This window comes from Grampus griseus (assembly GCF_964374135.1).
Source record: "Grampus griseus genome assembly, chromosome: 11".
Lineage (NCBI taxonomy): Eukaryota > Metazoa > Chordata > Mammalia > Artiodactyla > Delphinidae > Grampus > Grampus griseus.
This window is the reverse complement of record NC_139005.1, coordinates 77,908,759-77,934,591: the sequence shown is the minus strand read 5'-3', so window position 1 is coordinate 77,934,591 and position 25,833 is coordinate 77,908,759. Positions and strand designations below refer to the sequence as shown.

The 25,833-nt window shown below is 43.3% G+C and overlaps 2 protein-coding genes across 2 annotated transcripts in view; one reads left to right on the top strand and one right to left on the bottom strand.

The window, feature by feature from the left end:
- Positions 1–1,984: 1,984 nt before the first annotated feature.
- On the bottom strand, positions 1,985–19,337 carry AMDHD1 (amidohydrolase domain containing 1). The gene is made up of 9 exons (XM_082666380.1): positions 19,156–19,337; positions 17,295–17,401; positions 15,856–15,920; positions 13,599–13,876; positions 11,323–11,548; positions 10,215–10,339; positions 4,912–5,005; positions 4,146–4,306; positions 1,985–2,818 (listed from the first exon to the last, which is right to left on the bottom strand). Exons 1-9 carry the CDS (start codon positions 19,290–19,292, stop codon positions 2,731–2,733), a joined length of 1,281 nt encoding a protein of 426 aa, XP_082522506.1. The 5' UTR covers positions 19,293–19,337; the 3' UTR covers positions 1,985–2,730.
- Positions 19,291–25,833, top strand: part of CCDC38 (coiled-coil domain containing 38) — a gene marked incomplete at both ends in the record, with an annotated part of 41,228 nt that continues 34,685 nt past the window's right edge. Inside the window, 1 exon segment of the mRNA XM_082666179.1 lies at positions 19,291–19,611. Coding sequence (XP_082522305.1) covers positions 19,291–19,611 — 321 coding nt within the window.

Below are 25,833 nucleotides of genomic sequence, written 5' to 3'. Positions count from 1 at the left end.
GAGTCCACTCACACAGCACATACCTGAGTGCCTACTCTGTTCACTAAAACCAGATTAATCTTTCTACCACAACACTCTTGTACTGGGCCTAACCTGTTCAGAAACTTGCAGTGGCTTCCCCTGACTTTAAGAATGAAGTTCCAGGACTTCCCTGGTGGCACAGTGCTTAAGAATTCGCCTGCCAGTGCGGGGGACACGGGTTCGAGCCTTGGTCAGGGAAGATCCCACATGCCGCAGAGCAACTAAGCCCATGCGCCACAACTACTGAGCCTGTGCTCTGGAGCCCGCGAGCCACAACTACTGAAGCCCGCGTGCCTACAGCCCGTGCTCTGCAACAAAAGAAGCCACCGCAATGAGAAGCCCGTGCACCACAACAAAGAGTAGTCCCCACTCGCCGCAACTAGAGAAAGCCCGCGTGCAGCAACTAAGACCCAACCTGAGTCGATCTGACCTTCCCCGCCCCCACTGAACCCTCCACTCTAGGAAGACTCAGGCATCCCCCCCTTCTGAACACCCCATGATGCTCCATCTCCGGAGCCTTTCCCTCACATCAAAATCTTTCCAATCTCTCAAGCTGAGGATGGCCATGCCCTTTTCCACCCAGCCATGGAATTGTTTCTCGTTGGGTTTCACTTTTCCACTTTACTCCCCCGTAAGCATCATCCATTATATTCCGGAATTCATATGCTTTTTCCAATATACATAACAAGTATTTTCCTTAACACTGCATTCCTGGGTTGGCCTGCTGAGTGTGTTTTAATAAGCAGTTTTCCCTAGGACCGTCTGTATGCTTGTGCAGCCATTCATTAATTCATTCACTGATCGCCTACTATGAACCAGTCACTACACTAGATCCTGGGGACATGACCAGGCCCCTGCCCTCTACTAACACACAATCTAAAGGGAAAGACAGTTTGACTGCAATGCTATAGAGGCTATCATAGAGGGATGGGAGCTTGGTGTGGGGGGCAGTGGCTAGCTCTGACTTCCCACTTAGAGAAGAGAGGGCAAGCACTCCAGGCAGAGGGAACAGTGCTGCAAGGCCTGGAGCAGCAAAGACAAATGGCGATTTTGAGGCACAGTGTGAAAGTCCATGTGGCTAGGGTCTAGACCACAGCCCTTCTCAGACTTGAACGGGCATACAAATACCTGTGGGCTTGTCGAGACCAGGTTCTGCTTCAGCAGGTCTGGAGTAGAACTGAAGTTCTGCATTTCCAGCCAGCTCCTATGAGTTGCAAGAGCTTACAGGACACTGGCCTGGGAGGACTAAAGCAGTTCCAGGTGGGTATCTTCTGCTTTCATTCAAAAAAGACATGAACACTCCTTGTGTAGAGTGAATATCTCCTAGAAAGAAAATAGGAAGTGCTTCACCTTTTTATTCCGTAGTTATAAGGATATACTTCTACGAGGCTTGGGTTCCAGGACAGACCTAATCTTTAGTTTTGGCCTTTATATGTATCTCCTGCATCCCAAACTCCCACCATCGACTAGGAAACCGGTCATAGGGGAGGCGTCTCCCACAGCAACTTGTGCTTCCCACACCCCCTCACGGCTTCTTCACCAAGCATGTGAGGGGCAGAGCTCCAGGTACCCCATGCTTCTAGCCCGTGATAGCGATGTGCACTGTTACCCTTAACCTTCTGACAAGGGGTATCTTGAGTTGATCTATGTTGAATACAGTAAAGCCTCATTGGTCCAGGCTCTATTAACTTGAAATAGGTGATCATTTGGGTACTTAATGTTTACTTCTCTAGTCATTTCTTCATAAATAGGACAAAGTTTTATCATGCAATTGTGATTGTAAGAATGATCAAAGCGTTTAAAAACATTTCAAGTAAACACATGGCTTTAGAAACACTCGTTTATATAATCATCCACTTTTTCTTTATGTAATCCACTTTCTTCTGTAATTTGTTCATTTCCTAAAAGGTTCTAATAGACACCACTGACTGGCTTCCAGGGCTGTAAACAACAACAATAATAGTGACAGCAAACATTTATTGAAAGCTATAGATTTTTTTATACATTTGTAATGTGAAGAATCAAAAACTTTAAAACTTTAAAAAAAATTACATTATTGGATTTGGTCAAAATGCATCCATTACAAGAAGGTCCCTATACTTGTGTACAAAATGACAAGTCCTGAGCTCTGCTGTGAAGCTCTATTGCAAGGGTTGAGAAGAAAACAGAAGAATACCCTCCCTCAGAGGACCCTAATGCATTCGAAGAGCATCTAGAAAGACACACTGTGTGGGGAAAAGAAAAACTATTTGCTTATTACAGATGGCTACATTTTAGCTTAGTTTGTGGCATTTGACTTGGATTTCCCACTCCCCCCCACAATTTTCAGTAAATATAGTTTAAGAATTGAAATTTGAAAAGTAGAAGCACAATTGGAATTTTAAGCCATGTCCACCTATTTGCCAATCTGCATTTCCCCACAAAGGCATTTCTGTGATACTCCATCATATTAATCTGCAGAATATTTATAGAAAATCTTTGTGAAGTAATTTAATCCTTTGAGATTATCATCACCAATGGTTTACTTGCTTATACGTCCAGGTGCACATGTTAAAATAAGTGAATCCCCTGGGTTTTTCAAGTGGATAAACAAAATACAGAAATAGATTTAAGTGACATCATTCTGGTAAACTACTAAGGTATTTTAACTTTTAATATAACTGTATTGACTTAAACAGTAGAACAGTGTGCTCTTTCCTTACAGATCAATCATTTTTTATAGATGACTTTTCCTTTAGCTATAACATAATCAATTAATTCGTGATGGCCTCCAAACTGGTAAATCAAATGCTCCCATCTAGAAAGAAATCAAACATAAATGGATACAAGTCAAAATTATCACTCTGTCAATAAATGCTAATTTCAAAATACATTCTCTAAAAATTTTTTTACACTTAGTAGTTAATATTTGGGCTTTTTAAAAAATTGTAGAGTACTATGATAATTAGTCTATGATAAATCCAATATTGTTTAATGATATTAAGTATTTGATCTTAAAATATTTGATTCACATTAGAACAATGACTCCAGATCAGTGCTTCTCAAACTTTAGCATGTATCTTTTTCACCTAGAAGACTTTTTAAGACAGAGATGCTAGGCCCACTCCTGGAGTTTCTGGTTTGGTAGACTGTCCAAGAGGCCTGAGAAGTTGCATTTCCAACAAATTCTCAGAGGATGCCCTTGCTGCTGGGACTGCACTTTGAGAACCACTGTTCTGGGCTAGCAGTTGGCAAACTGTGGTCTGTGGGCCAAATCTGGCCTGCTGCTTGCTTTTTATTGTCCTTGAGCTAAGATAGTCTTGTTTGAGGTTTTCTAAATTAGGACTTAAAATGAAAAACAAAGACAATAATATTCTGTGACATAAAAATTATATAAAATTCAAATTTCAATGTCCATAAATAAAGTGTTATTGGAACAGTAAAAAAAAAAAAAAATTTGCTTCAGTTAAATGATGCATGAGTGGTAACACCAGCATCACTCTCGATAGAGACAATGGCTTATTACCCTTGAGAGTAGAATTATGATGGAGACACTCTCTTCTGTTGAACATGAGGTCCAAGGCCTGGCAGAGGCTTGCTAGGGTCCAGACACCATAGGATTCACAACTTTAAGATTTAGAACAATAAAACTCAACTTGTTACGCTGGAGGCCCAGGAGGCAGCAGGCTGTGAGTGAGTAATACAAAACAAGAGGCAGGAAAACTGAAGCAAGGCTTTTGGGATCCAGCAGGAATGAGAAGTCAGAGAGGTAATGAATCAGAACCAGGATGACAAGCCAGAGCTGGGACCTGTGTGGCCCAACACAAGCAGAAAAGGTCAGAACCCAAGAAGAAAAACAAACACAGGCCAGAGGGCACAAGTCCAAAGTCCAGGTAAACAGAGCAGAAACCTGGAGATCTACGAAAGATATAAGATGGATGAAGAGACCAGAAAAGTTGGTCTACCCTGCAGTTTAGGACCTGGAGGGAGACTTTTTGCTTAGAAAGGGGTGACACTAAGAAGACTGGGTAGCTGCTGAGCTTATACAGAGCCTGACACTAATAATCAGTGGAAAAGGGATTTAAACCAAGTCTCCATATTACAGTGGGCATACAATAAAATGGCTCAGCTGGGAGAACACGCACCTGGATGAATTGATGATAATGAGATCTCCCCGTTTGCCTACTTCCAAAGATCCATGAGTGTGAGATTTTCCCAGGGCATAAGCGGCATTGATGGTGGCAGCGGCCAAGGCCTCGGGCATGGACATTCTCATGTTCACACAGGCCAGATGCATGACCATCGGCTAAGACGGGAAAAGAAAAGCATTGGAGGAAAGCAACAAAACGGCAGCTGCCACCTAGGACATTTCTCAACACAGCACAACAAATAATGATAGTTAAATGTGTAAGTGGAGCTGGCTAAATCAGTATGAGAAAAGTTACATTTACATTTACACGTAAAGATCCTTATGCTTTGGGAAAGATTCGTTTATTATAGAGATTACTTACCCACCCACCCCCTATATGTATTTAATATTTATTTATTACTTTTCCAGGCCACTTACTGTGTACAATGAAGCTCACCTCCACATTTACTCACTAAAACTTACTAAACTTCCTTGAGCTTATGCAATTCTGAGAGGGGAAATAGGTTACTATAAAACCACAAGGCCCAGAGGCTGCATCAAAGCATAGTATCAATAGAACCTTCTCTCTTCTCTCTCAGCCTGGAGGCATTCAAGTGGCACAGAAATACCCAATTACACTGCTGTCCACACTCTTTTCTTGTTTCACAGGAAAATCTTTTCAGATCTTTGAAACATTTTAACAGTTAGTGAAATATTTTAAAATTATTTATATGCTTCGTAGAAGTTTCATAGACTATGAAAGGCACATTAAAAATAATTACCATTGCAAAACAATACGCATTAGGGTTGAAATCACTGCCCAGAGCGACTATTACCCCTTCATCTAACATTTTCCTGGCTCGAGGCTGCTTCAGTCTAAGGAGAGGGAAAAAAATGATGTCAGTCTCTAGAAGTGGAACTTTTGAAGAACAGATGTTCAGAGTTGAAGCAGACTTAAAGATATCCAACCCCTTCGTGTTCTGGAAGAAGAAACAGAAACTCAAGCTTCAGTGATTAGTAGTGGCGTCCAGCAGAAGCCCAGGACTCCTGATTTTTATCAGCCTGCTTTTGAAATCACTTGGCTGTGGCTAGCTTTTTAAATTTGGGATTATCATGACAATCTTTATATATATTCAGAGGTTCTTGCAAAGGAAGAAAACTTAAAATTGTTTTCAAATGTAATAAACTTTTTTTGACTCCCAAATATAAACAATGAGGTTTAAATAATGCTTTTTAAATTAACATTTTACAATTTTTTGTTCATATCTCTCCCTCTCCTTTTTTTGGGAGGGAGAGAGGGGGTCTCAAACATTATTATAGGTCCTTTAAATTTTTGAAGGCCCAAGAAACTAATATGTAACATATTTGTGCTTCTTCCTGGATTGGGTATCTCCCTGACCTCCTTACAAGCTTTTTTTGTTTGTTTTTTTTGTTTTTGCGGTACGTGGGCCTCTCACTGTTGTGGCCTCTCCCGTCGCGGAGCACAGGCTCCGGACGCACAGGCTCAGCGGCCATGGCTCACAGGCCCAGCTGCTCCACGGCATGTGGCATCTTCGCGGACTGGGGCACGAACCGTGTCCCCTGTATCGGCAGGCGGACTCTCAACCACTGCGCCACCAGGGAAGCCCTTGCGAGCTTTTTAAAGTAACTGCTCTAAGAGGAAGTTCAGAGGCCTATCTGCCTATCACCAGGTATTACTGGAACAAACAGTTAATTTTCCTGGCAGGTTGGGCTTTCTCAGACAGGTATTCTAAGGGGGCCTGGGCTCATTCTAGGGAGGCATCCTGGAGCTGTTAGAAACTATGCCAGTGTTTGTTCAAGTCTTATAATGTTGGGGAAGGTGGGTGAATAAAATCATTTGTGCTAAGAACCTGTAGGTTTATAGGCAAGATTGAGGCTTAGTGGAGAGAGGGGCTCAGAGGAGCCTGAATGAAGTTTGGTCAAGGAGAGACCTCCGCTGGAAAGCCTTCCCAGTCACCTTGTTGGCCCTCATTTCCTCTGGCTTCCCCAGCACCCCACACCCCTCCATTTTAGAAACAATAGCTATTGCTTCATGACAATGATAGTGGACTGGTACTCAGCCATTATGAACCTGTACTGCCCAGGAGCTGTCTTTAAATAAAGCTGCTGAGGGTAACCCTGACCCCTCCTTTGAGACCCTACTCTAGCCTTAAGTTCAATTTGATTGGTCGGTTGGTTGTAAAGTACTGAGACTATATTACACCTGCCCCTCTGCTGGCAAGTCCAGCAGGGGCTAAGGATCACTGAAAGGATTATTTCTTTTTCTTATAATTTGTCCCAGCACCCAGTCCTGTCTCTGGCTAATTAGTATTTTTGATTGAATGAATGAATGATACTGTTCTATTCTAGGAGTGTACTAAATATGGCAAAGAATGGAATAACTTTATTATTAATAATAATTATATTAATTATTAATACTAATTCTGTGCTCAGAGTAGGTTCTCTTTATGTTTTATACGAAGTCCACCTAAGTTTGGCATTCGAGGCTCCCCACAAACTGAGCCCACACTTCTTTCAGGCCCTCCTTTCTCATCCCTGCCCTACCCAATACTGCACTCGAACCACTGGGGTTTTCTATTTGTACATTTCTGAGTCTGCCGTTCTCCTTGCCTAGAATATCCACCTCTCCCTGAAATGCATTCATATTCCCAGGCCCAGCTCACCTCTCACCCACCCATGCTCACTTTCCCTGGTCACTCAGCCAGAAGTGATTATCCTTTTCATTACCTCTATAGGTATTACTGTCTATTCACTTATCATGTTTCATATGCTTAGACTGCAAATTCCGTGAAGGACCATGTGTGTCTTATTCACCATTGTGTCTCTAGTACCAGTACAGTGCCTGCTATTAATAGCTGATTGATTATGTTTTGTTAAAGGAATTCTTTAATTTTTTATTATTGTGTTTTCATTGCACCTCAGTTTTATTTTCTCCCCAAAATACAGGGACTTCTTGGCAGCTTCAATGAAAAGCATATGGTAACTAACACATGGAGATCAATAAAACTTGCCTGGTCATTAATTCAGCCAGAGTCATTCTAAAACCATCCCATTAGTGAAAACTCTGTGCCAGGTACTAAAGCCTCAGAGTCATCCTTGAGTCATTTCTCACAGTCCACATCCAACCCATCAGAAAATCTTGTTGGCTCCCCCTTAAAACTATATCCAGAATCCAACTCATTTTTATATCCCTCTGCTACCACCTTGGATCCAAGTCACCATCATTGCTTGCTAGGATATTTGTTAAGACCATCCTAACTGGCTTTCCTGCTTCTACCCTCAAGCCCCTTAAAATATATTCTCTTCCTAGCAGCCAGAGGGATGTTTTAGAAAAATAAGTTAGATCGTGTCGCCGTGCTTTGAACCACTCTCAGTGGCTTCCCGTGGGCTTGCTGTCTGCACAATGAACTCAGCCCTTCAAGAACTGCCCCTCTTTCTGGCCTCGTCTCCTAACTCTCTCTGCCTGGCTTGTGCCTCTCTGGCCTCACTCTTGCTGTTCCTCAAATACTCTCAGTGCATTTCTACCACTGCACTCACCATCCATCCACTCAGAGCACTCTTCTAGTTATCCCGGCTCCTTCCCCCAGATATGGCTTGCTCCCTCACTTCCTGGAGGTCTTTTCCCAAATGTCCCCTCCTCCAAAAGCCTTCCCTGACCACCCTAAAAACACAGCACCCTCCCCTCAAACACTCTCTATCCTCTCGTCTCACCTGGATTGTTTTCACAGCACCAAGCATCACCTGACATTTTCTATGTTCGTTGGTCGGTTTGCACATTGTCTGTCTCTCCCCATTAGAATGTAAGCTCCTTGAGGACAAGACTCTGTTTTACTCGTGGCTGGATCCACAGTGCCTAGAACAGTGCCTGACAAGTAGTGGGCCTCCAACACGCGTGTTGAATACAGAAATTAATCAAGGATTGGGGGTACAGAGGTGACACTTGCCCTTGAAGCATTCCCAATCTACGACAGGCAGTTTCCAGGACCACTTAAAATAGTGTTTCTCTGCTAGGACAATGCGTGAGAGAGGTGGGTGAAGCAGAGATACAGAGTGAGGAAAGGGTAGACGTTAAAATTTCCCTGCCAGTCACTCTGACGGCCTCCCCTCCCTTTCCCGAACTACTTAAGGAGGAAAATTATATGTATGTACAAGGCAGTAAAATTATAAAGGGGGCTCCAGATAAGCTAAGGTGAATGTGTCCTGAATAAATTTAAATATTATATACAGAGATGCATAAAATAATGATTAAAAGAAGGCCTTGAGTGGCATAAGGCAATGGTTATTCTGGAAATGAGAGTCAAGAGAGTTCAGGGCGCAGCGGGGAAACCTACAGGTTCCTCCTGATGGAGAGATCAGAGAAATACAGAAACAGAGAAGCCAGAGAAGAGCATGGCTTTCTCTTTGGTTGCCCCTGTCATCCAAACAGGATGTTAAACCCATCTTGTGGTGATGGCACGTGGCAGCTGCCACTGGCATAGGGACGAAGTGCAGACTTTTAATGCTGAACTGCCCTCCAGCACCGCAGGTCTCAGATTTTTGCTCTGTCTTAAGAGATTCAAGGTGAGTTAAAGGAATCCTTTTCTTTTGTAAAAACTTATTCCTTGGGTGGTGGAAAGTTAACCAGATTAAGTCTTGATTGATCACTCTGATGACTATTGAGATATGCAAGAAAAGCAGCTGATCATACTGAGAATAGTTATTGATGGATATTTCCTGACGGTAACCTACATTATGTCTACTCTTTAAGAGAATAGTAATAAGAGAAATGTATAATATTTTATATATATAGGTGTATAAAATCATAATAAATTTGAAAAAAGCACTGCAATATTCCTTTCCTCTCCCTTATAAAAGTTACTTGAACCTGTTTTTCCAATCACTCAGGCAGAGTTTCTCAATCGCAGCAAAATTAATGTCTTGGACTGGATGATTCTTTGTTGTAGAAGGTTTTTCTGTGCACTGTAGGATGTTTAGCAACATCTCTGGCCTCTACCCACTAGATGCCAGTGACACCACCTAGTTGTGACAACCAAAAATGTCTCCAGATACTGTCAAATATCCCCTGAGGAGCAAAATCACTCCAAGTTTGAGAACCACTGTCCTAAGGCCATAACTGCGGAATCACGCCCCTCCCCACAAAAAACCATGTATCACAACCGCAGAGAAAGCACCCAGTCCTAAGAGGAAATCAACTGCCTCTTGAATGCTGGACCTTCTGACCACAACTTCGGTGGCTGTCATGGAAGTGGTTCAATGAGTCAGGAGACCTCAGGTCTCATATTTGAACTGGAGCAATCGTCGTGATAAAAGATGGACTACACGGACTCAATCCATTGAGGGCACACAGCCAAATCCCCAGGCAGATGCCACAAAATATACTTTAGACATCTCCTCTTTCCTCCCACTCCCAGGATTTATGAGGATTATGGTCCCCACTCGTATCCTCTTAGAAAGCAGCTCATTCAGATTCAGAATACTGTGAAATATCCCTAATATCTTATGCATAAAGCCTTTAAAGTATAAAGCCTATATCACTATTTTCTAATTATAAAAGTAATGCATATTGATTTTTAATTGGAGAATTCCAAAAATGAGGAAGAAAGAAAATGAAAGCGCCACTCTCCCCAGGAATCCCACCACTCAAACACAATTTGGGTCTAAGCTCCCTCCTCGGGGTAATTCATTACAAATATCATACCAGTATTAGCATCTTCCATGAGCTAAGTTTTCCTGATCTGCATTTTTTTTTTTTTTTTTGCGGTACGTGGGCCTCTCACTGTTGTGGCCTCTCCCGTTGCGGAGCACAGGCTCCGGACGCGCAGGCTCAGCGGCCATGGCTCACGGGCCCAGCCGCTCCGCAGTATGTGGGATCTTCCTGGACCGGGGCACGAACCCACGTCCCCCGCATCGGCAGGCGGACTTTCAACAACTGCGCCACCAGGGAAGCCCCTGATCTGCATTTTTAAGGGATTTGTAAGGGTGATGAATATTTGGGCATCTTGGAAGTCTGTGTGTCCACAGCTTATACTTGCAGCTCTCATGTTGGGGGGAGAAACAACCTCACCTCAGCATGTAGGCCGTGGTGGGCAGGAGGACAGCAGAGCACCTGGCCGCTGCCATGGCAGCAATGCCTTCATCACTCACTTCTTCCAGGTGACTGATTGCCTGGGCTCCCAGTTCCACCCCGAGCTAAACAGAATGGGCAGAGAGACAGAGAGAAGTTTCACCAACAGCAACAACAAATCGATAACGTGCCAGCAAATGGTTTTTCCTGCAAAAATAAACAGCACTCTATTATTAAGATTTCTTGCCAACTACCTCTCACGAGCACAAGCTCGGTGATCTGAAGTCGGCAGTGTGGTCAAGTGGATCCAGAGATATTTAGGAGGAGAATTGGGAGGACTTGCTGGTTGGCTGAAATGCAGTAGGTGAGGGGGAGGGAGGAGTCAAAATGATATCCAGGATCTCGACTGAGGCAACAGATGGATAATGACGTCATTCACTGGGGCAGGAAACACGGGACAAGATTTGGACCTGATATTAAGAGATCATATTGAACGCGTGGTGGTCGAGACACATGTAGACTATCTACATCTGTATTTATGCCCCAAGGGCAGTTGTTTATGTAGCTCCAGGGCTTAGAGGAAAGAGCTAGACCCCCAACTGCAGGGATCTGGTGCGTCTTACTGCTGAATTCTCAGTGCCTAGAACAATGCCCAGCACACAGCAGATACTCAACTATTTGTAGAAAGCATGAATAAATTAATCTGGAAAAGACACATAGATGTGAAAATCCTCCTGTGGCTATTAATGGTATGCTCCACTAAAAGCCCTCTGGATGCTGCCACAGAAAGACCCTAGAAGCTACCTGTGAAATTAACAGACTGAGCTAGGGTGGCTTTGCGTGCCAATCAAAATAGGTTGTGAATTTAGTGAATGAGATCACAGAGGTACTTCTTTTTTCTACTAGTATCACCAGGAGGAAATAATAAAAGTAAATGATCAGCAAAAAAGTCTGGGATTCCAAGGCTCAACCACACCAACCTGCACATATTTCAAACAAGTTTCCCCATTCTCTATCTTTTCAGATGGTTACTCCTTCCTTTGAACAAACTCATTAAGTTTTCCACAGCACGAGTGTCGACAAAGGAAAAGCAAAAGGTCACCCATACCTCAGCAGCCTTCATTGGGTGGAGTTCATCCCCATGGAAGTTAATCTGTAACCCTATATCTTTCCCACTTTGAAGAATCCTTCTGGTGGAATCGAGATCAAAGACGCCCTTCTCACAGAACACATCTATATTGTCAACGCGTATTTCCCCATTTCTGCCAAGTTCCTTCAGCTTTGGGAGGTGGTTATTGATGATGTCATCAGCGGCTTCAGTAGCAGTTTTTCCTCTGAGGGAAGAAGAAAGTGAGATTACCGTGGGCAAGTGTTTTTTTTTAAATTGGAGAAAGGTTTTTTTTGGCACTTGGAGAATCTGAGAAATTGTAGGTAAATGACCCCAAGCCTCAGAAAGGTAAAGAGAAGATCAAAGCTATAACTCAGGACTCTTAGCAATCCGGATGAGCCTACATAGCAGAGGTATTGATAAGACTTCTGTATACACTGACCCTACAGGCAGAGACTCAGATGGTTCATCCATTCTGGCACATCTGGGTTGCCTTTGGGAATGCCTGGCTGAAAAACTGAATCTTCTTGTCAAGGACACGTAGAGGACATCCTGGATGCTTCCTTGACAACCCAACCGTGAGCCCCTTATCTGGGCCAAGCTGTTTCTAGGAGCATCTGCCTAAGGCTTTCTGCCTCATCAGACATAGGGGAAGAAGATAGTAGGAGGCCCTGAAATTCTTTCTAAGATTCTGGGGTAGTTATATATGAGAAAGGTCTGGGCTTTTGAAGTCAGACACAGAGCTGCGCCACTTGCTAGCCGTATGACTTTGGACACATGATGTAGACGTCATTTGGCCTCCTCTGGGCCTCAGGCTTTATCTTCGGGGATCAGGATCAGACCTCAGAGGCTCACTGGCAGATGGAGAAATTTCCTGTAAAACTTTAGCCTTGTGTTTGGCACACAGAAGGCTCTCAGCAAAAACCATCTGGGTGGGTAGATAGAGGTGGGCTCTGAGGAGACACGTACTTATATATGCTGTTTCTAATTCTCGAGACAACCATATAGGATAAGCGTGTTATTTAGCTGGTTTAAAGATAAGCAATTCATGTTCAGAAAAGTTAAGTGATCAAAACTTAACTCAAAATCACCCAGCTGGAAGTAGCTAAGCTAGACTCAAACCCAGGTCTGGTGTCCCTCCAAAGCCTGAGACTTTTCTGCCATGTCACATTGTCTTTCCTACTAAAAAAAAAAACAGACTATAATAGACAGGATAACCCAAAAGTCTTAGTGCAGTTTCAAGCCATAATAATTTCAGAAGTATAAATGCTAAAAACATACAACAAACATCATTGGAAATATTAAGTATTTATATTTCTTTTCTACTTAGTTCTGTAAATTTTTCATAATAATTTCAATGTTAATTTTTTTAGTTCCTTTGATTAAAGATGGTAAATGAAATATTAACATTAAAATTTTCTTTGTCAAAGTTCACAGAACTAAATAAATGTACACATTTTTTAATGATTAACCTTAAAAGATTTAATTAACTTATTAATATGACTTAATTAAATGGGCTATTTATGTGATTAAACCATTTTTGTAAGCCTGCAGCATTTATTATCTAAGTTAGTTATCACAACTTAAAACTGCACTAAGACTTTGGAGACACCTGCGAATTTTCAAGTCCTGGATTTCTTTTGGATCGTTTGGTTCTGGGACTGCAGGCTTTCTGATCTAGTAATTCCGGGATGGATGAGATGCAGACACAGAAGGGGAGAGAATTCTCCACAGCAAATCCATACAGGAGGAACTTTCTAGGTAAAGAGGAAAGTTGAAAAAAACATTTACAGCATTAAAACAAAAATGTTTGCTGCTAAACAAGCAAACAGATGAACAAAAATAAAAACCTCCCTACGTCATCTTGACATCAAGATTTGATCTACCTCCCACGGGGTGTTACTCAATTCCTGAAGTGCCTTTGGGCTCACTGTCATGGGAAACTATTTACATAAATATCTGTCATTTTAAAGGACCTATCAGGGGAATTTCTTTTTGTTAACCAAGAGTTTTGAACATCTCCTCTTCCTTCACTATTAAGGGACTTGCAAACGAATGGGGTCTGGTGGGGCCCGCCTTCCTAAACCCATGTGTGTGAGATGCCTGAAGGTTGGAATCAGAACACCTTTCCAAAGGCTCTACTGGTCCCTCTGCAAGAGCTAATGTGCTGGTGCACCTTCACTCCCTGGAGAACACAGCCCCACTTAGGCACCACAGGAGCCTTTCTGCGTTCTCAGTACCCTGAGTTAAACCCCGGTCCCTTCGGCTGAGGTTACTTTGGCACCGAGTGAGCCCCGCAGTAAGTGGCTGAGATGCTGATGTCCAGCTCCCGCCGGGCGCGCTCAATCACGCGTAGCATCTTGAGCTCCGTCTCCAGGCTGAGGCCGTATCCGCTCTTGCACTCCACCAGCGTTGTCCCCGCCCTCATCATGCACCCAAGCCGCTGCTGGAAGGAACTGAACAGCTCCTCCTCCGAGGCCTGGCGCGTGCGCTCCACCGTGAAGTTGATCCCTCCTCCAGCCTGGTGGATATCCATGTATGTGGCTCCTGCCAACTGAACACACGGTTCACCCTTAGGTCTGCAAAATGCAGGGAGGTTGCAGGCAGCTCTACAGAACCTACGTACAGAGATGATATTCGACATGGTTGACAATCGATATGGCACAGACACCAACCGATCAGGAAGGATGGTGGGGCACCATCCTTCTGGAAGTCCCTACTCTGCCAGGGTGGTGGGGAGTTGCAGGGGTCAGAGGTGTTTCAGGAAGGGATTGGGATGGCAGAAATGGGAGATGTGGGGAGGACTTGGGGCCTCAGGCTAGCGACAGTTTACCAACAGGTACAAAAGTATTTCGGTATTTTAACAAGCCAGTCAGTCTCGGTGTGTACCAGCTAGTCTCGGTACCTATGAGAAAGCAAAGCTTAGGCGATTAGGGACCTCACTGTGGTTATTCAAGTCCCCACTAAGAGACCCAGAGCATTTCCACCCCTCAGTATCTGGCCACCTAGAGTTTCGGGCCTGACCTCTGTCACTCAAGCAAATAAAGAGGCTCTTTCTGGGATCCCACGGGACCCTTGTTACTCTGGGCAGCAGGGAGTGTGGGGCAAACAAAGTGTGCCCGCCTGCGGGGCTCCCTTAGTCACACCCTTCCCTTTTGTTCTTAATTCTGTCACGTTCAAGTTATTGCAAACTTGAGCTTTTAAGGAAAGTTTCAATGGTTTTATAATAAATGATCTTTGTTCATTTCGTGTTAAAAAAAAAACAACACCTGATGGGTTTGGCCCTTTTTGCATCACTTTCTGCATCATCGAATGAGAGAATTGGACCGTAAATCTCTAAGGTTGATTTTTGGCTCTGAAATTCAATGATTTAAGAAAGTCTTAAAAACAGTTCTAGATTGTTGAAAAAGGTAGACAATTTTTGAAGAAATTTTTTCTTTTTCTGAAATAATCCAATTTAGTTGTTAGGCTGCCCAGGTTTTTAAAAAACAGTGTGAAGAAAAGACACGGAGGGAACAACCTGAAAAGGCTACGTACTGTAGGATTCCAAGTCTATGACATTCTGGAAAAGGCAAAACTATGGAGACAGTAGAAAGATCAGTGGTTGCCAGGGACTGGGGCGAGACAGGGATGAATAGGCAGAGCAGAGAAGATTTTTGGGGCAGTAAAATTACTCTGTATGATACTACAATGGTGGGGGCATGTCATTACACATTTGCCCAAACCTAAAGGATGCACAACACCAAGAGTCAACAGTCATGAAAGCTATCAACTCTGGGTGATGATGATGTGTCAATGTAGGTTCATCCATGGTAACAAATGTACCACTCTGGTCAGGGATGTTGAAAATGGAAAAGGCTGTGCTTTGGGCAGGGGGCAGGGAGCAGTGGTATATGGGAAATCTCTGTACCTTTCATTCAATTGTTCTGTGAACCTAAAACTACTCTAAAAAATAAAGTCTACTAAAAACAAGGAAATAAACAATGTGAAAATGGCTCAAACCAGGGATTTGAGGGTTGACTGCAGCTAATTAATGACTGACAAAGACTACAATTTATGTTTCTTAATAAGTTTCATTTTTCTGGAAAAAAAGTGGGAACAATATAAGACATTTTATTTTTGTGATTAATAATATGTTTTTCCAAGTTTGACCCCAATGAATGGTGATTTTCAAACTGTTTCCTGGAGTCCCTTCAAAGGCTACAGAGGGATGGAATGAGGAAAAGAAAAGAGAGGAGAAATTAGTGAGCAAAGCAGGTCAGCTCTATTTTAAAAGGAGGATTCGGCAGCTAAAACAGCTTGAAAACTATTATACTTGAAATGACTGACAGCCCTGGGCACAGTATAAAGATTTGGTACCAAGTTATAAATTGGTTAATTTTGTTGTAATTGATTTCCATAGTCCAAGCCAGTAAAAATATCCGTTAAAAAGACATGTAAACATTTGTTGTAAAGCCTAACAGCCTACAAACTCTAGAAAACCACGTCTATATTTGTGCTTTATTTTGATTTGCTATCGTTTATTGCAGTTACCTTCATCGCAAACTCATGAACTCTTTCACCAGCCCATACTGGATGTGTGTGTGCATCCACTAAACCTGTAATCAATAAATCAAATCACGTTTAAAGTTAAGAAACAGAAAGCACTTAGACAGCAGGCAGACTCTACTATACAGTTCTTAGGAAAGCACGATGGTGGTCAGCCATCTTGGAGGAGGGTGGAGAAGGGAGAATTTGTCTGAGTGGTTCCAGGAAGACTCCCTGCATGGTTGGTCTAGAAGGCTCTAATGGAGGAGGGTGACTCAACATGATGAAAATATCCCCTAAAGAAATACAGCTCCTTTTGCCCAATAAATCCATGCTCACCAAGCAACCTTTTAAAACAGGATGTCAAACCTATTAGCTGAGCAAAACCAAGGAAGAATCTGGGTGTGAAAAAGAATAATACTATCCCTACCCTCAACTTTGAGCAGGAAAAGTATAAAATCAGAAAGATGAATCTTTCTTTAAGAAAGAAAAATATTTTAATTAAAGAGAAACTATAAAATGGTCACTTGAAACTTTTGTTTATCCCAGTACAATTTGGTAAAGTCCGTCCTTCCAGAACATTCAAAGTGCCTTATAGATTAAATGGCTCATTAGTGGTTCCGATCAGAGTAAAATCAAAAGTCCCTACCATACATTCTCTACCATATTCTGCTCTTTCTCATGAGGTTTCACCCTGACTTTCTCTCCTGACCCCCAAGGGCCAGATAGTAGAAGCTCTGTCAGATGCGCACAGCACACAAGTATAAATCCTAGCCTCTGTGTTTGCGCAGAACTCAAAATTTGTGAAATTTGTTTCAGAGGATTACATAAAGCCATAAAACATAGAAAATGTAGGAGATAATGGTTAATAAACTGATTCTGTTATCAATCACTGAAGATACAAATGAACTTCAATGAAATCTCTAGGGTTTCTTGGTTTATGTTTTTTCGCCTGGAGATGGGTCCTTTGTTTCATACTCTATACAAATTTAGAGTATATTCTGGAATTACAGAGAGCAATTTGCTGTCTTTTCCTCCCCTATGCCATGGATTAATAAAATTCTTCCAACAGCTTTTGAACCCAAGCCCAGCACAGCTGGTTCTCTTCAACATATGAGTGGGAAGAAGTGGAGTGAACGAATGGGTGTGACTCCCAGCTTGCCCTTCACCTGTTTAGAGATCTTGGGTAAGATATTTCACCCCTAAACATCAGTGTTCTAATCTGCAATGTGTAGATAATGATACTTACCTTCCAGGGCAGTTCGGTTTCATTCAACATGAAAGTGTGTTTGTAAAGCAGCTAGACATTTACTAGTAGAAATTCAATAAATGGTAGCTATTATATTTTCATATCATTGTGAAACCTTGTTTAAAACAAGCTACTACTCTTCCTCTTTACACTACTAAAACTGCTTTCAGGGCTTTACTGAAAAAGAGGTTAATACCTGGCAAGATGCATTTCCCGGAACAGTCAATTCTTTCTTGAAATGTTTCTTCTGAAAACTGTTTTTGGATAGCATCAGCAGGACCGATGGCTTTTATGAACCCATCTCTGGAAAAAAAATCAAGAAATTATTACTAACTTTGGGGGAAATATTGTGAAAATTTTGACCAATGATCACATTATTGATGCCTTTTGGTGTCAGTCAATATTTATTGTATTTCCTTCTCGAGTGTGTGTCTTTGGAAATTGACTCTAGCCACATGCAAGGCAAAAAGTCAAATCAGGTGTAGCAGAGATTGCTAATTGTTCCCCAAGATCAATGTTCCCTTTTCCCACAGTGCTAGATTCCTAAATTTTAGCTGGAGGCATGACCACCCAGAATAAAGACCACCTTTCCAGCGTCTCCCATCAGCCAGGTGTGGCCACGTGACTAAGTTCTAGCCAATAGGATCGTTTTCTCTGCCTACTTCCTACTGGCTGGAATGTAGACACCATAATGAGAGATGGCACAGCAATCCTGGATGTTGGAGTGCCTGTGAGCAAGAGGGCAGTGCTCAGCTGAGCAAGACAGTAGGGGTCGGGTCTGGATCCTCTGTGGAGTACGGCCATCAACTAGCTCTAGGTTCCTACATCCATGCAATTCTGTTAACTCATTTTAACAAGTTTTTGACAGTAACACTGGGAATGTTTTTATTTCTTTGTTAATTAAAAACAAACACACACAGAGTCCCTAAAAGAGGGGCTCTTACACAACCCTAAGCAGATTCAGATAAGGGATGAGACTTGTGTAATCGCAGTGCCATGGGCTCTCCAATCCAGATGGGCACCCAACCCCCATTACCACTCCAAGTCCACCCTTCCAAACTTTGGCTGTTCTTTTATTCTCAGAAGTGTAAATGAAAATAACTGAAAATGTCCTCTCTATCTGGTGGCTGAATCTTAATTATCTATCACCCCAAACCATCGCCATCTGAACGTTTTCTGTGGTTCTCAAGCTTTGGGGTGCAGACGAAGTGGGTGGGAGACGTGCTTTGTAAAAATTCAGATCTCAGAACTCCACCCATAGAGATCCTGATTCAAAAGACCTGGGGATAGGTGGGGACTGGGTGGAGGGGATTGGATGAAGGTAGTCAAAATGTACAAACTTCCAATTATAAGATAAATAAGTACTAGGGATGTAATGTACAGCATGATAAATATAATGAACACTGCTGTATGTTACTTATGAAAGTTGTTCAAAGAATAAGTCCTAGGAGTTCTGGTCACAAGGAAAAAATTTTTTTCTACTTCTTTGAATTTGTATCTATATGAGAGGATGGATGTTCACTATACTTACTGGTAATCATTTCAAGATGTATGTAAGTCAAATCGTGCTGTTCACCTTAAATCTATACAGTGCTGTATGCCAATTATATCTCAAGAAAACTTGAAAAAAGAAAAAAGATCTGGGGATGGGGGGGCGGCATCAGAAGTCTGTCTTTAAAAAAAAAAAATCTCAGGCCGTCTGAGTCAGGTGGTCCCCCGTCCGCACTTCAAGAAGCATTGGAGAGAACCCCTACGCCTTCAGATTGCTGCAATTATATTTTATCAGCAGAAGCGGGATCTTGACGCTCCCCAGTGGGATGTGCAGCTTGAGAGAGGTTTCTTCAACTGAATGACAACCGGAGGCGGCCAAATACATTAGCAACAGGCGCCTAAAAGGCAGGCGTGTCAATGACTCCCTGGGTGCGAAAAGGCTGTTACCGCGTTCCCCTCCACAGCGCACAAGTTACAGAAAGAGCACCAAGCTGGGCCTTGGCTGACCAGTGCCCCACAGCACACGACCCGGGTCGCCAGCAGCTCCAGAGCGCGCGGCCACTTACGTGCCCACCACCAGGCTGGCGCCCTCCAGCACCGCCAGGCTGCGCAGCGCGTCCCGCGCCAGGAAGCGCTCGCCGCGGGCGCACACCAGCACCACTTGCCGCGCGTTCTCCAGCAGGAGGCGGTGGCCGTCCGCCATGTCGCTGCGCACTGCAGGTCTAGCAGAGGCTGTGCGGCTCCTGCCGCTGGCGGCCGGCGGTAGAGGGGACAGGTCCGCAGGCGGCGCCGCCCCGGGGCCAGCAAGGAGGGGCGGGGCGGGGGCGGGGGCGGGCGCTCGTAGCAGCTGCCAGTCCAGACCGCCGGGGATGCGCGCCTCCCCCCACTACGAACCGGCAAGAAGAGTACCAGCAACGAGAATGATGATTAGTAATAAACGTTATAATGGAATCTTCTCTTTCCTGTTCGCTTTGTTCATGCTCTGGGTAAACGTGGTAGAGAGTCCTGTCCCTACTTTACAGGTAAGGAAACTGCGGCTCTGCGGAGGGGAGAGAGAAAGGCGGGCTGCGACGATCACGTGACCTGGCGGAAAGGAGTCACCGAGGGCGAGGGGGCCCGGAGTGGGCAGAATGGGGGAGGAGGGGGACCTGGGTAGGGGCAGGGGCCGGAACCTGAGACAGAGTCCCGGGAGGGGACAGAGTGGGGAGAAACCTCTGACCAGAAACTCGCGGCAGCCTGGGACTCGGGGGGCCGCCCGCAGAGGGAACCCGGGGATGGGGAGGAGAGGGAGGCGGGGGGGGGGGGGGGTCGCTCCAGGGTCCGCGCGACCGCGAGTACCGCGCACTTTGCGGTTGGCCCGCTCCGCTCCCGGATCCACTACCACACGGTCCCCGAGATGAAGGAGGAGCAGGGCAGGGGAGGATAGAGCCGAGACTAAAAAATCGATTGGCGCCTTCGCTCATCTTCCCCTATCCTTCCGCCTTCCTGAAGGATAGGTTGGAACGGCTCCTGAATGCAAACTCGTCGAGGTAAGATTGGTTTCAGCTCAGTGTCGCCCACCGCAACTGTATCCGGTGGGGCCTGCCCTCACCGAGATTGGAGACCGAATTAAGTTTGTTTAAAGAAGATGGTCTGTAATTCTTAGCCACATCTCTTCCTGCCTGTCAGTTGCTGTGAATACACTGGCAGGCACTGGGTTTTGAGTTTCTCAAATATTTTATTTTGTTTATACACTTTTATTAGAAGCTCTGTGTTAGGCCTTTCAGGACATTCAAAGATAGGAAGGCCCTTTCCCTGCCCAGCAAAAACTTTACAATCAAAAGGAAGACACTTTATGGACGCAAATAGCATACGATAAAAGAAAGCTGCGGCCAGCAAAACCACAAAATCTAAAAGTCCATTTTTTGTCACTATAAAGCCATTTAAAAACGAAGAACAGAAAGCAAAAACGCCTTTAAATGAACACAATAAATACGAATATACTTAAGCTTCATATTACGGCCATGAAAGAGACAGATCAGACAGGTAGGAAAGAGAGAAGAAGAAGAGGGGGGGAGAATTAAATAGATACTGTGAATAAAAGAGACCCTAAAGGGGAAAAAAATTCATAGATTACTCACAGCTCAGACACACAATCAGAAACAGATGTGTGTCTTTCAGAGTTTTAAAAAGAAAGGTATAATATATACAGAGAAATAATACTGTAAGAGAAGTATAAAATCCAAACGGAACTTCTTGAACAACCATAGAAACAGTGGAAAACAGAAACACATAAAGTCACTAATTCATAGAGAAATATTAACATTTTGTTTATAAAATTTCTGCTAAAGACTAGAATCTGCTACATTTTGCAATTATAGGCATATTTGCAGATGTTGCAATTAGAGGTATAAACTAAGCACGGGGTGAAATTATAGGCACATAGAAGGCTGTGGGGTTCAGTAAACTTGTCGTAATCCCACTTCTGTAATTTATGAGCTATTTGACCTTGGGCAATTTACTTAATTTCTCTAAGCCTCATTTTCCTCATCCATATCATGGGAATAATTGATTCTACTTTATGGACTTGTTTGAGCTTTAAATAAGATGAAATGTAAATCACTCGGCCCAGTGCCTAGCTCTAAAGAAGTATTATTATTATTACTGTTAGTTTATTTTAATCCTGCTATTTGCCTTGCTGGTCAATTAAGTTAAAGATTTGATTTCAACCAACAGTCCTTCAAAGAATATACCATGTTCTTAAAGCGTACAAGCTCTTGGTAAATCTAAAAGAAATCATACTTTTTCTTCACGGGAATTTATATCTGTGGGTGAACTGAGTGTATCCAATTACAGTCCAGATAGACAACATTCCCCAAAAAGCTCCTGCAAACAAGAAGTTTGCAGAAGCAAGAAGGTTAAGAGTGGACTTCTCTCCTCCGGTCATTGTTAAATAATCATAGAGGGGTGAGGATAACACATTTTTCCTCAGAAATAACCAGCATCCCTGTAGCACTTTTTGGTTCACAAAGTACTTTTCACATCATGGGACTCAAATTGGCTATTTCTTTCCCCTACTCTTCCTTCCTCTTGAACTCCAGTAATATTTTCAGTTTGCAAAAGGTGCCGTCAGAAATGTCAACAGAAAAGCCCATACCAAATAGCTAGCTTGACGCCAGCAGGTCCTTAAAGGTCAAGCTGAAGGTAATTTCCTCACCGTCACGCTCTGCTTCTGACCTAATGAAAAGAGGCGGGTCCCAGAGCAGGCCAAGGACCTAGTGGCTCCCGGCTTTCCTGTAAATAAAAAATTGCTAGTGCTGGTCTCCACACACTATCCCAGGACACAGTTCACAGCCCTTTCTCCTAGTATTTGTCCAACTGGGCCGGAATGAGGTGGGAAAAACTTGAAAGGCATTGAGTCTGAGAGAATCTGTCTAAATCTTCATTTGCACGTGGGGGACAAACAGAGCTTTCTATCTCCTAATAGGAGAATCTGCAAATCCATTTTCATTGAATTGTAGAGAGAGTCGTCGAGAAAATCAAACACAAACTGCTTCAGAAAACATGTGCTAGATATTGCTACTGTGAATTCATTTAGAATTGGTCTAGGACTTTAGGTTTGGACATTATAAAACCCCATTCCTAGGGCTTCCCTGGTGGCGCAGTGGTTGAGAGTCCGCCTGCCGAGGCAGGGGACACGGGTTCGTGCCCTGGTCCAGGAAGATCCCACATGCCGCGGAGCGGCTGGGCCCGTGAGCCATGGCCGCTGAGCCTGCGCGTCCGGAGCCTGTGCTCCGCGACGGGAGAGGCCACAGCAGTGAGAGGCCCGTGTACCGCAAAAAAAAAAAAAATTCCTCTTTCTCCACTTCCACAAAGATTGGAATAATAAGAATCAGCCCTAAGGTGAGTCAGATTCCCAAATTTGTATGGATATTGGTGGTCAATTCCTCTCAAACGACCGGGTTTCAATAACTTTAATTCAGGGTTCCTTAGGAAAGCTAGTTGTCACTTACCTCTCCTATTCTTTTCAAGTGCTGTGGTTATTCACAAGACAAAGTGGACCAGAAAGAGGACAGATCTGGATATCTACTCTGAAGAAAGTATAAGCAATTATCTCCCTATCAGTCTATCATCAGTAGGCACTTCCCATACATTACCTGTGCTTGGAAATTGCAACAAGGCTGTAAGAAAGGTATGAGTATCCACACTTGATAGAAGCAGCAGCTAAGGTGCACTGAGTTTACTCGGGTAGGCCTAAGAGAAAGAGCTGGGTGGAGTCAGAGGCAGGATTCAAACCTGCCTGTTCCCAAAGGCCAGGGTCTTTCCACAGTGCCATTCGTGCTGCCCCTACAATGACACGCATCAAAGGACCTGACTCAGTCTTTTATATAATGTGGTAACCACGTGTGATTGCATAATGTTAGAATAATGCAAGAATTAAACCAACCTGCATGGTGTTCACTTGCAAGAACAGTATATTTTATACCCACATCCCCTTAGATGTCTAATATTGATAGATATCTCAAACTTACCATGTTCTAACCTGAAACTTCGCTCTTCCCACCCACCCCTTTCCCCAGAGACAGCCTTCTCTGTCTCTGTTGATGGCAACTCCATTCTTTATTTCCTGGGCTCTTTATCTCATACCCCACATCCAAACCACCAGCCAGTCATGTAGTCTCTACTTTCCAGATATATCTAGAATTTGAGCGCCTCTCACCACTTCCACTACTATCCCGAGACCCCATAAGCTCTTGCCTCTCGATGGCTGTAACCTCCCAACAGGCCTCCCGACTTGACCCTCAACCTCTTCTATAGTCTCTTCTCAGCTCAGCAGTCAGAGTGATTCATTTAATGATCTTTATTCCACTGAGTAAATGACCTACAGGGCCCTTGTTGTCTCTTTGGCCTTGGCTGTCACTCCCCTCCGTTCACTGTGCTTAAGCTCCACTGGTTTCCTTGCTGTTTCTCAAACACACCAAGTATCTTCCCTCCTTAGAGCGCTTTCTCCATGAGCTTACACTTACATAACACTTACTGTGCTCCTGATGCTGTCCAAAGGGCGGGACATATGCTAACTAACTCCCCTAACAATTCCACAAGGTAGGTGCTATTCTTACCATCTCTTTTGAAAGAGGGGGAAATTGAGGGGTGAGGATGAAGGAGCATAATGAGAGTCCATGCTCTTAATCACAAGCCTGTAAAACTGATGGCTTGCAATCACACACCACCATTTTCAATCCCTGGTTTTCTGAGCTCTTTATCTTTTTCATCCATCAGAAGTTGGATTTGTACATGTCTTTTAGATGTGAATTTGCACGCATTTGCTGTGCAATCCAGCAACATTTTCCCTCTCATTTGGGTACAGAGCCTTTGTTTAGTCATTCTGCTATTTTTATTTTGCACAACGAAGACATTCACCAGCTTCTACTTATTTTTCCTGGTTGGTACACCATATTGGTTTAGTTCGGGAACTTTATAATCCCTTCCTAAGCATAGCTGGTTCTCTTCTTCTCCTTTATGGTCATCACCAGCCCTTCATTAATCAATAGGGGGATTAATACATATGGAAATATAGGAGTATAACAACTTCTAGAGACCACTGATTCTCTTTACGTGTGCTATGAATTACCCAAGAGATGAAGTAAGAGCAGACGTCTGCTATTAGCAGTTGGCTTAGAGGAAAGAGAACTTCCAGTTTTTCTATGAGTGAAAAAGTGCCAGAACCTATGGATAAAGGTGTTTATTGCAGATAGACTTTGAGGATAAAGGGAATGAGAGTAGGGATGAGGAAGGGAGTGAATTTAAATAGAAGAATTGAAGAGGGGGAAATGTGACAAGAAAGAGGTGAGCAGAATCTTAAGGGTGGGGATGAGTGCTGAGCATAAATTTAAGAAAATCTCCTGCAAATCTTTAGTATTAGCCATCCAAATTGCAAATACATCAACCCAACAGATTGTTATCAATTTTTCACCAACCTTGCTTTTCTACCTGTCAGAATGAACCTAATGCCTGTGAAAAAACTTCAGTAATCTGGAAAAGTATAGTATCAATGTTGTAGGTTTTTATTAATATTTTCTCTTTTATACGCTTTAATATATTTTTTTTCTCCTGTTCATCTTTGTGTTTATAGTCACTAGAAGTAAAAACACAGGCTAATGAGTAATGATTAGCACCTGGTAGCTCCCATTTACTGAATTCATCCCGTATTCTAGGCATCCTGCTTGGTTGTTTATGTACAACCTCATTGAATCCTCATGAAAGCCTTAAGAGGTGGAACTGTTATTCCCATTTTATGGAAGGAAACTGAGGCTCAGAGATGCTAAGGGATTAAAATGTAGGCTCCATGAAAACAATGGTTTTTATCTTTTTTTGTTGTTCTTTTAAAAAAAAATTGCCCTCTCTCCAGCACCCAGAACCGTGCCTGACACACAGTAGGCAGAAATATATTTTGAATGTTAAATGAACTTGCTTACATATCTGTAAGTACCAAATCAAGATTCAAAATCAGATTTGTCCACTCCAAAGTCTGCATTCCTGATCATCTGCTACAGTGCTGCTGGGACATTTGGGTCTTAAATGTGACTCGTTGAGATTACGGAGGCTTATGTCAATATTTAAATGGGCAGGACTTCCCTGGTGCACAGTGGTTGAGAATCCGCCTGCCAATGCAGGGGACACGGGTTCAAGCCCTGGTCCAGGAAGATCCCACATGCCGCGGAGCAATTAAGCCCGTGTGCCACAACTACTGAGCCTGTGCTCTGGAGCCCCGGAGCCACAACTACTGAGCCCATGTGCCACAACTACTGAAGCCCGCTCACCTAGAGCCCATGCCCCACAACAAGAGAAGCCACCGCAACAAGAAGCCCGTGCACCGAAACGAAGAGTAGCCCCCACTCACTGCAATTAGAGAAAGCCCGCGTGCAGCAACGAAGACCCAACACAGCCAAAAATAAATTAATTAAAACAAAAGTATTTAAACGGGCAACCTGAGATAGGATGTTTTGTCCCATTGTTCCTGTTGTGAGCACACCCTTTTATATAAACTCCTGAATACCTTTTTCCCTCAAATGAAAACATCATTGCTATTTTTTTCATTGTAAAAATTACATAAGCTCATTGAGAAATTTGAATGATACAAAAAATATATATAAAAATCTGGACAAGGATTAGCGTGAGGCAAGTGAGGTACTTGCCTTGGGTGCAAAATTTAAGGGGGAGGCAAAAACTCAGCAATCAGAATAAGCAACATTTTAATTCACTAT

Coding starts and splice junctions, on each gene's coding strand:
- AMDHD1 (XM_082666380.1), bottom strand. CDS start 19,292: ATGGCGGACGGCCACCGCCTCCTGCTGGAGAACGCGCGGCAAGTGGTG. Junction 11,549..13,598: donor GGGGCTCACTCGGTGCCAAA/GTAACCTCAGCC, acceptor TTCTTCCCTCAG/AGGAAAAACTGCTACTGAAG. Junction 4,307..4,911: donor ATGCGTATTGTTTTGCAATG/GTAATTATTTTT, acceptor TTCCCGTCTTAG/CCGATGGTCATGCATCTGGC.